The sequence below is a fragment of the Micromesistius poutassou genome (assembly GCF_964030765.1).
Source record: "Micromesistius poutassou genome assembly, chromosome: 12".
Classification (NCBI taxonomy): domain Eukaryota; kingdom Metazoa; phylum Chordata; class Actinopteri; order Gadiformes; family Gadidae; genus Micromesistius; species Micromesistius poutassou.
This window is the reverse complement of record NC_140282.1, coordinates 7,353,920-7,363,919: the sequence shown is the minus strand read 5'-3', so window position 1 is coordinate 7,363,919 and position 10,000 is coordinate 7,353,920. Positions and strand designations below refer to the sequence as shown.

General features: G+C 47.5%; 1 protein-coding gene across 1 annotated transcript in view; it reads left to right on the top strand.

Annotated features, from left to right (window-relative positions):
• Positions 1 to 10,000, top strand: part of kcnq1.1 (potassium voltage-gated channel, KQT-like subfamily, member 1.1) — a gene marked incomplete at both ends in the record, with an annotated part of 34,023 nt that overhangs the window by 12,175 nt on the left and 11,848 nt on the right. The window contains 4 exons of the mRNA XM_084475904.1: positions 2,039 to 2,179; positions 2,790 to 2,900; positions 9,507 to 9,602; positions 9,674 to 9,778. Coding sequence (XP_084332030.1) covers positions 2,039 to 2,179; positions 2,790 to 2,900; positions 9,507 to 9,602; positions 9,674 to 9,778 — 453 coding nt within the window. The remainder of the gene's footprint in view (positions 1 to 2,038; positions 2,180 to 2,789; positions 2,901 to 9,506; positions 9,603 to 9,673; positions 9,779 to 10,000) is intronic.

Sequence of the window (10,000 nt, the reverse complement as noted above, 5' to 3'; positions counted from 1 at the left end):
GATGCCTTGTAGATAGTTAATAGATCATTAATAAACTGTTAGTTAATGAGTTATAAATGACTTGTTAACTGTATGTTAATGATTTATAATTATACCTTATCAATTAGTAATAGATCATTAACAAGTTATTAGTAAATTACTTACTAATACCTTGTTAAGTATCAGTTTATATATGTTATTGGGACGTTATTCTAAAGTTGCAACTATTCCTCATTTATTAACTGTTAGTAAATGAGGAATAGTTGCAACTTTAGAATAACGTCCCAATAACATACATAAGCTAATAACTAATACTTAACTAATATATTAACTCACACTTTACAGATCAGTTGTTAATAGTTTGTTAACCATCTACTAATACCAGTGAAACTTTGTAGAACAGCAAATGGGTGGAACAAGTTCAAGGTACAGAAATTTGATGTGATATTTAAAATATTGAATTTTTGTACCTCAACCTTGTTCCACCCATAGGCTTTTCTGTGTACTGTATTTTACCAAAGAAACACCACAGATGAAATGTTGAACATTGTGTTTAATGTATAGAAACACACATACTGAGCCATCACATGGCAGAACAGCAGTTTACAACAGTATACAACAGTATACAAACCCATGAGGTTTGTGCAGGACATGAAAACAGAAAAAAGAAGAAGAAGAAGAAAGCTTAGGTGTTGTGTCACTGTGGGATGGTGCCCTAGAGCAGTTTGGTTGTAGCTCGGGTCTGGTTCACTAAGTATAGAGGGTCCAAGTTGTGCTAAGACATGTTCATATCAATAATGCCAATGGCTTGATTTTGATTTATTTTGTTTTCATGTCCTGCACAAAAAGTGCACAAACCTCATGGGTTTGTATACTGTTGTATACTGTTGTGAGGTACAAAAATTTGATATTTTAAACATCACATCAAATTTCTGTACCTTGAACTTGTTCCACCCATTTGCTGTTCTACAAAGTTTCACTGGTATTAGTCGATGGTTAACAAACTTAACAACTGATCTGTAAAGTATGAGTTAATATTAGTTAAGTATTAGTTATTAGCTTATGTATGTTATTGGGACGTTATTCTAAAGTTGCAACTATTCCTCATTTACTAACAGTTAATAAATGAGGAATAGTTGCAACTTTAGAATAACGTCCCAATAACATATATAAACTATTAACTGATACTTACCAAGTCATTAGTAAGTAATTTACTAATAGCTTGTTCATGATCTATTACTAATTTATAAGGTATAGTTATAAATCATTAACATACAGTTAACAAGTCATTTATAACTCATTAACTAACAGTTTATTAATCATCTATTAACTATCTACAAGGCATTATAAATCCTTAACAAACACTGTTAACAAACACTTAACAAGTCATTAATAACTCATTAATTAACAGTTTACTTATGATCTATTAACTATATTATTTATCTATTAACTATTATTATAAAGTGTTACCAAGCGCTTTTATCCAATGCGCTTTACAGTGTTGACTGACATTCACCCATTCATGCACACATTCACACACCGACGACGGAATCAGCCACGCAGGGCGACAGCCAGCGGGTCAGGAGCAGTCAGGGTGAGGCGTCTCGCTCAGGGACACCTCCACACTCCGCTAGGAGGAGCCGGGGATCCAACCAGCAACCTTGCGGTTCCAGCCAACCCGCTCTACCTCCTGAGCTAATGCCGCCCCGCCCCCGCCATGTCTGACCCCTGGTGCTCCAGGCCGTGTGTGACGGTGCTCTGTGCTCCAGGCCGTGTGTGACGGTGCTCTGTGCTCCAGGCCGTGTGTGACGGTGCTCTGTGCTCCAGGCCGTGTGTGACGGTGCTCTGTGCTCCAGGCCGTGTGTGACGGTGCTCTGTGCTCCAGGCCGTGTGTGACGGTGCTCTGTGCTCCAGGCCGTGTGTGACGGTGCTCTGTGCTCCAGGCCGTGTGTGACCCCTGGTGCTCCAGGCCGTGTGTGACGGTGCTCTGTGCTCCAGGCCGTGTGTGACGGTGCTCTGTGCTCCAGGCCGTGTGTGACGGTGCTGCTCTGTGCTCCAGGAGCTGATCACCACGCTGTACATCGGCTTCCTGGGGCTGATCTTCTCCTCCTACTTCGTGTACCTGGCGGAGAAGGACGCGGTGGACGCCAGCGGGGTGACGGAGTTCGGCAGCTATGCGGACGCCCTGTGGTGGGGCGTGGTGAGAGGCTGCACCCACACCTCCACCGCCTGACACTCAACCCCACCCTAGAACCTGGACCTAGGGTCAGGAAGCAGCTGCTGTAATCTGATTGGTTGCACTCCGAGATTTCAGCACCAATCGGGTCAAAGTTGAAATAGTTTGAAATTTGAGCGCAGTGTGGAGATGGAGCGTTTGAGTAGCGGCCCCGCAGCCCGGGTAGAGACCCCTGCAGACTGGGTAGAGACCCCTGCAGCCCGGGTAGAGACCCCTGCAGACTGGGTAGAGACCCCTGCAGCCCGGGTAGAGACCCCTGCAGACTGGGTAGAGACCCCCGCCTGGGCTGCAGGGCTCCGCTCCACCAGACACAGCAGCCACGCCCTCTGAGGCCCTCTGAGGTCCTCTGAGGCCTCTGAACTTGATGAAGCTCTTTTGTATTTTATAATGAAACGTCCTCATCCGATGAGGATGAGGACGTCTCGTGTTGAATAAAATGGAACTGTTCTTTAATTCATTATCAACAAATTATTGACATGGCATCATCACACACACACACACACACACACACACACACACACACACACACTGTTGCAGTGGGTTTCTGACGGCTCAGTCTCTGTGTGTGTGTAAGGTGACAGTCACGACCATCGGCTACGGAGACAAGGTGCCCCAGACGTGGATCGGGAAGACCATCGCCTCGTGCTTCTCCGTCTTCGCCATCTCCTTCTTCGCCCTGCCGGCGGTGAGTAGCAGACATGGCGGTGAGTAGCAGACATGGTGGTGAGGAGGAGACATGGTGGTGAGGAGGAGACATGGTGGTGAGGAGGAGACATGGTGGTGAGGAGGAGACATGGTGGTGAGTAGCAGACATGGTGGTGAGGAGGAGACATGGTGGTGAGTAGCAGACATGGTGGTGAGTAGCAGACATGGTGGTGAGGAGGAGACATGGTGGTGAGGAGGAGACATGGTGGTGAGTAGCAGACATGGTGGTGAGTAGCAGACATGGTGGTGAGTAGCAGACATGGTGGTGAGGAGGAGACATGGTGGTGAGGAGGAGACACAGTGCTCATGAGGACGATCTGACTCCTCTGATGTTTGAGATGTAAAAGTTGGTTTCAACACGTGATCACTTCTTTAAAGCCTTAAGCAGCAGCTAATGGATACAACTGCCTGGCCCTCAGAACGCGCTAACAGCAGAGACGTACGTTACATACTAATCTGAATTTAGTTTGGAACCTCAATTAAAATGAAAACTAAAAAGCTGAGCGCTGCCAGGAGGGTGTTTGGTTTGATGGACGGGTTCCCAGCTCCTGGCTCTGAGACGCCGCCAGCCGACCAGAGTTGAAGTGAGTCCTCAGATCATCAGTGGAGGCTCTTTGTCCTAAAGTAAACACCTCAGAGCTGATGCATCATCTCAGAGGAGCAGAGGCTGGACGCGGCCCTCCGCCGCAACGCAAAATACTTTTTAAATTGTTGCTTGCTTTTAGACCAGAGTGGCACAAAGGAGTCCTATTGGTGGTGCTGTTGGGCTGAGCGGCGGTGTGCGTTACAGTGTGTTACAGGGGATCAGGTCGTTGTGTTGAGTTGTGTTGAGTTGTGTTGTGTTGTGTTATGTTGTGTTGAGTTGTGTTGTGTTGTGTTGTGTCGTGTTGTGTCGTATTGTGTTGTGTTGAGTTGTGTTGAGTTGTGTTGAGTTGTGTTGTGTTGTGTCATGTTGTGTTGTGTTGAGTTGTGTTGTGTTGTGTTGTGTTACAGAGCATCCTGGGCTCTGGCGTTGTGTTGTGTTGTGTTGTGTTGTGTTGTGTTGTGTTGTGTTGTGTTGTGTTTTGTTGTGTTGTGTTGTGTTACAGGTTATCTTGGGCTCTGGTCGTTGTGTTGTGTCGTATTGTGTTGTGTTGAGTTGTGTTGAGTTGTGTTGTGTTGAGTTGTGTTGAGTTGTGTTGTGTTGAGTTGTGTTGTGTTGTGTTGAGTTGTGTTGAGTTGTGTTGTGTTGAGTTGTGTTGAGTTGTGTTGAGTTGTGTTGAGTTGTGTTGTGTTGAGTTGTGTTGTGTTGTGTTGAGTTGTGTTGTGTTACAGGGCATCCTGGGCTCTGGCGTTGTGTTGTGTTGAGTTGTGTTGTGTTGTGTTACAGGGCATCCTGGGCTCTGGTCGTTGTGTTGTGTTGTGTTGAGTTGTGTTGTGTTACAGGGGATCCTGGGCTCTGGCGTTGTGTTGTGTTGAGTTGTGTTGTGTTGTGTTACAGGGCATCCTGGGCTCTGGTCGTTGTGTTGTGTTGTGTTGAGTTGTGTTGTGTTACAGGGGATCCTGGGCTCTGGCGTTGTGTTGTGTTGTGTTGAGTTGTGTTGTGTTGTGTCACAGGGCATCCTGGGCTCTGGCGTTGTGTTGTGTTGTGTTGTGTTGAGTTGTGTTGTGTTGTGTTACAGGGCATCCTGGGCTCTGGTCGTGGTGTTGTGTTGTGTTGTGTTGTGTTGAGTTGTGTTGTGTTGTGTTACAGGGCATCCTGGGCTCTGGCGTTGTGTTGTGTTGTGTTGAGTTGTGTTGTGTTGTGTTACACGACATCCTGGGCTCTGGCGTTGTGTTGTGTTGAGTTGTGTTGTGTTGTGTTGTGTTGTGTTACAGGTTATCCTGGGCTCTGGTTGTTGTGTTGTGTCGTATTGTGTTGTGTTGTGTTGTGTTGAGTTGTGTTGTGTTACAGGGCATCCTGGCCTCTGGTCGTTGTGTTGTGTTGTGTTGTGTTGTGTTGTGTTGAGTTGTGTTGTGTTGTGTTGTGTTACAGGGCATCCTGGGCTCTGGTCGTGGTGTTGTGTTGTGTCGTGTTGTGTTGAGTCGTGTTGAGTTGTGTTGTGTTACAGGGGATCCTGGGCTCTGGCGTTGTGTTGTGTTGTGTTGTGTTGTGTTGAGTTGTGTTGTGTTGTGTTACAGGGCATCCTGGGCTCTGGTCGTGGTGTTGTGTTGTGTCGTGTTGTGTTGAGTTGTGTTGTGTTGTGTTACAGGGCATCCTGGGCTCTGGTCGTGGTGTTGTGTTGTGTTGTGTTGTGTTGAGTTGTGTTGTGTTACAGGGCATCCTGGGCTCTGGTTGTGGTGTTGTGTTGTGTTGTGTTGAGTTGTGTTGTGTTGTGTTGTGTTGTGTTGAGTTGTGTTGTGTTGTGTTACAGGGCATCCTGGGCTCTAGCGTTGTGTTGTGTTGTGTTTGTGTTGTGTTGTGTTACACGACATCCTGGGCTCTGGCGTTGTGTTGTGTTGTGTTGAGTCGTGTTGAGTTGTGTTGTGTTACAGGGGATCCTGGGCTCTGGCGTTGTGTTGTGTTGTGTTGTGTTGAGTTGTGTTGTGTTGTGCTGTGTTGAGTTGTGTTGAGTTGTGTTGTGTTGAGTTGTGTTGTGTTGTGTTACACGACATCCTGGGCTCTGGCGTTGTGTTGTGTTGAGTTGTGTTGTGTTGTGTTGTGTTGTGTTGTGTTACAGGTTATCCTGGGCTCTGGTTGTTGTGTTGTGTCGTATTGTGTTGTGTTGTGTTGTGTTGAGTTGTGTTGTGTTACAGGGCATCCTGGCCTCTGGTCGTTGTGTTGTGTTGTGTTGTGTTGAGTTGTGTTGTGTTGTGTTGTGTTACAGGGCATCCTGGGCTCTGGTCGTGGTGTTGTGTTGTGTCGTGTTGTGTTGAGTCGTGTTGAGTTGTGTTGTGTTACAGGGGATCCTGGGCTCTGGCGTTGTGTTGTGTTGTGTTGTGTTGTGTTGTGTTACAGGGCATCCTGGGCTCTGGTCGTGGTGTTGTGTTGTGTCGTGTTGTGTTGAGTTGTGTTGTGTTGTGTTACAGTCGTGTTGAGTTGTGTTGTGTTACAGGGGATCCTGGGCTCTGGCGTTGTGTTGTGCTGTGTTGAGTTGTGTTGTGTTACAGGGCATCCTGGGCTCTGGTCGTGGTGTTGTGTTGTGTCGTGTTGTGTTGAGTTGTGTTGTGTTGTGTTACAGGGCATCCTGGGCTCTGGTCGTGGTGTTGTGTTGTGTTGTGTTGTGTTGAGTTGTGTTGTGTTGTGTTACAGGGCATCCTGGGCTCTGGTTGTGGTGTTGTGTTGTGTTGTGTTGAGTTGTGTTGTGTTGTGTTGTGTTGTGTTGAGTTGTGTTGTGTTGTGTTACAGGGCATCCTGGGCTCTAGCGTTGTGTTGTGTTGTGTTTGTGTTGTGTTGTGTTACACGACATCCTGGGCTCTGGCGTTGTGTTGTGTTGTGTTGAGTCGTGTTGAGTTGTGTTGTGTTACAGGGGATCCTGGGCTCTGGCGTTGTGTTGTGTTGAGTTGTGTTGAGTTGTGTTGTGTTGTGTTGAGTTGTGTTGTGTTACAGGGCATCCTGGGCTCTGGCGTTGTGTTGTGTTGTGTTGTGTTGAGTTGTGTTGTGTTGTGTTACAGGGCATCCTGGGCTCTGGTCGTGGTGTTGTGTTGTGTTGTGTTGTGTTGAGTTGTGTTGTGTTACAGGGGATCCTGGGCTCTGGTTGTGGTGTTGTGTTGTGTTGAGTTGTGTTGTGTTGTGTTGAGTTGTGTTGTGTTGTGTTACAGGGCATCCTGGGCTCTGGTTGTGGTGTTGTGTTGTGTTGAGTTGTGTTGTGTTGTGTTGAGTTGTGTTGTGTTGTGTTACAGGGCATCCTGGGCTCTGGCGTTGTGTTGTGTTGTGTTGTGTTGAGTTGTGTTGTGTTGTGTTACACGACATCCTGGGCTCTGGCGTTGTGTTGTGTTGAGTTGTGTTGTGTTGTGTTGTGTTGTGTTGTGTTACAGGTTATCCTGGGCTCTGGTTGTTGTGTTGTGTCGTATTGTGTTGTGTTGAGTTGTGTTGTGTTGAGTTGTGTTGTGTTGTGTTGAGTTGTGTTGTGTTACAGGGCATCCTGGGCTCTGGTCGTGTTGTGTTGTGTTGTGTTGAGTTGTGTTGTGTTGTGTTGTGTTACAGGGCATCCTGGGCTCTGGTCGTGGTGTTGTGTTGTGTTGAGTTGTGTTGAGTTGTGTTGTGTTACAGGGGATCCTGGGCTCTGGTCGTTATGTTGTGTTGTGTTGAGTTGTGTTGTGTTGTGTTACAGGGGATCCTGGGCTCTGGTCGTTGTGTTGTGTTGTGTTGAGTTGTGTTGTGTTGTGTTACAGGGGATCCTGGGCTCTGGTCGTTGTGTTGTGTTGAGTTGTGTTGTGTTACAGGGGATCCTGGGCTCTGGTCGTTGTGTTGTGTCGTGTTGAGTTGTGTTGTGTTGTGTTGTGCTGTGTTGAGTTGTGTTGTGTTACAGGGGATCCTGGGCTCTGGTCGTGTTGTGTTGTGTTGTGTTGAGTTGTGTTGTGTTGTGTTGTGCTGTGTTGAGTTGTGTTGTGTTACAGGGCATCCTGGGCTCTGGTCGTGTTGTGTTGTGTTGTGTTGAGTTGTGTTGTGTTGTGTTACAGGGCATCCTGGGCTCTGGTCGTGGTGTTGTGTTGTGTTGTGCTGTGTTGAGTTGTGTTGTGTTACAGGGCATCCTGGGCTCTGGTCGTGTTGTGTTGTGTTGTGTTGAGTTGTGTTGTGTTGTGTTGTGTTACAGGGCATCCTGGGCTCTGGTCGTGGTGTTGTGTTGTGTTGTGTTGTGTTGTGTTGTGTTACAGGGGATCCTGGGCTCTGGTCGTGGTGTTGTGTTGTGTCGTGTTGTGTTGAGTTGTGTTGAGTTGTGTTGAGTTGTGTTGTGTTACAGGGGATCCTGGGCTCTGGCGTTGTGTTGTGTTGTGTTGAGTTGTGTTGTGTTGTGTTGTGTTGAGTTGTGTTGTGTTGTGTTACAGGGCATCCTGGGCTCTGGTCATGGTGTTGTGTTGTGTTGTGCTGTGTTGTGTTGTGTTGTGTTACAGGGCATCCTGGGCTCTGGTCGTTGTGTTGTGTTGTGTTGTGTTGTGTTGTGTTGTGTTGAGTTGTGTTGTGTTGTGTTGTGTTACAGGGCATCCTGGGCTCTGGTCGTGGTGTTGTGTTGTGTTGTGTTGAGTTGTGTTGTGTTGTGTTGTGCTGTGTTGAGTTGTGTTGTGTTGTGTTGAGTTGTGTTGTGTTGTGTTGAGTTGTGTTGTGTTGTGTTACAGGGCATCCTGGGCTCTGGTCGTGGTGTTGTGTTGTGTTGAGTTGTGTTGTGTTGTGTTGTGCTGTGTTGAGTTGTGTTGTGTTACAGGGCATCCTGGGCTCTGGTCGTGGTGTTGTGTTGTGTTGTGTTGAGTTGTGTTGTGTTGTGTTGTGCTGTGTTGAGTTGTGTTGTGTTGTGTTGAGTTGTGTTGTGTTGTGTTACAGGGCATCCTGGGCTCTGGTCGTTGTGTTGTGTTGACTTGTGTTGTGTCGTGTTGTGTTGTGTTGTGTTGTGTTACAGGGGATCCTGGGCTCTGGTCGTGTTGTGTTGTGTTGTGTTGAGTTGTGTTGTGTTGTGTTGTGCTGTGTTGAGTTGTGTTGTGTTACAGGGCATCCTGGGCTCTGGTCGTGGTGTTGTGTTGTGTTGTGTTGAGTTGTGTTGTGTTGTGTTGTGCTGTGTTGAGTTGTGTTGTGTTGTGTTGAGTTGTGTTGTGTTGTGTTACAGGGCATCCTGGGCTCTGGTCGTTGTGTTGTGTTGACTTGTGTTGTGTCGTGTTGTGTTGTGTTGTCTTGTGTTACAGGGCATCCTGGGCTCTGGTCGTTGTGTTGTGTTGACTTGTGTTGTGTCGTGTTGTGTTGTGTTGTGTTACAGGGCATCCTGGGCTCTGGTCGTGGTGTTGTGTTGTGTTGTGTTGAGTTGTGTTGTGTTGTGTTGTGCTGTGTTGAGTTGTGTTGTGTTACAGGGCATCCTGGGCTCTGGCGTTGTGTTGTGTTGTGTTGTGTTGTGTTGTGTTGTGCTGTGTTGAGTTGTGTTGTGTTACAGGGCATCCTGGGCTCTGGTCGTGGTGTTGTGTTGTGTTGTGTTGAGTTGTGTTGTGTTGTGTTGTGCTGTGTTGAGTTGTGTTGTGTTGTGTTGAGTTGTGTTGTGTTGTGTTACAGGGCATCCTGGGCTCTGGTCGTTGTGTTGTGTTGACTTGTGTTGTGTCGTGTTGTGTTGTGTTGTGTTACAGGGCATCCTGGGCTCTGGTCGTTGTGTTGTGTTGACTTGTGTTGTGTCGTGTTGTGTTGTGTTGTGTTACAGGGCATCCTGGGCTCTGGTCGTGGTGTTGTGTTGTGTTGTGTTGTGTTGAGTTGTGTTGAGTTGTGTTGAGTTGTGTTGTGTTACAGGGCATCCTGGGCTCTGGTCGTTGTGTTGAGTTGTGTTGTGTTGTGTTGTGTTGTGTTGAGTTGTGTTGTGTTACAGGGCATCCTGGGCTCTGGTCGTTGTGTTGTGTTGACTTGTGTTGTGTCGTGTTGTGTTGTGTTGTGTTACAGGGCATCCTGGGCTCTGGCTTCGCCCTGAAGGTGCAGCAGAAGCAGAGGCAGAAGCACTTCAACAGACAGATCCCGGCGGCCGCCTGCCTCATTCAGGTCCTCAGCGTCGCCGTGACAACGCGTCCTGACGACGGAGCTCGACGTGACGTTCTCTCTCTGCTCCTCAGACGGCCTGGAGGTGTTTTGCGGTGGAGAACCCGGAGTCTGCAACCTTCAAGATGTTTCTGAGGAGGAGACCAGTTCGCCCTCCCAGCCCCAAGCACAAGAAGTCTGTGAGCAGACAGATTATAAACATTATATAACAGAGATACATTTAAAAGATGTTTTTTGTGTCTATCGGCCAATGAGGTGACACATCGGAGACGGAGCCACTGATGAAAGCCCTTCCATTCAGCAGCATGATGGCTGTTGGTATAATGGCCGGCATACTGGGGGGGGCAGACCCGCTGTCTGGACCGCTGAGTAGTGGGCCAAAGAGAACAAACCATAATATT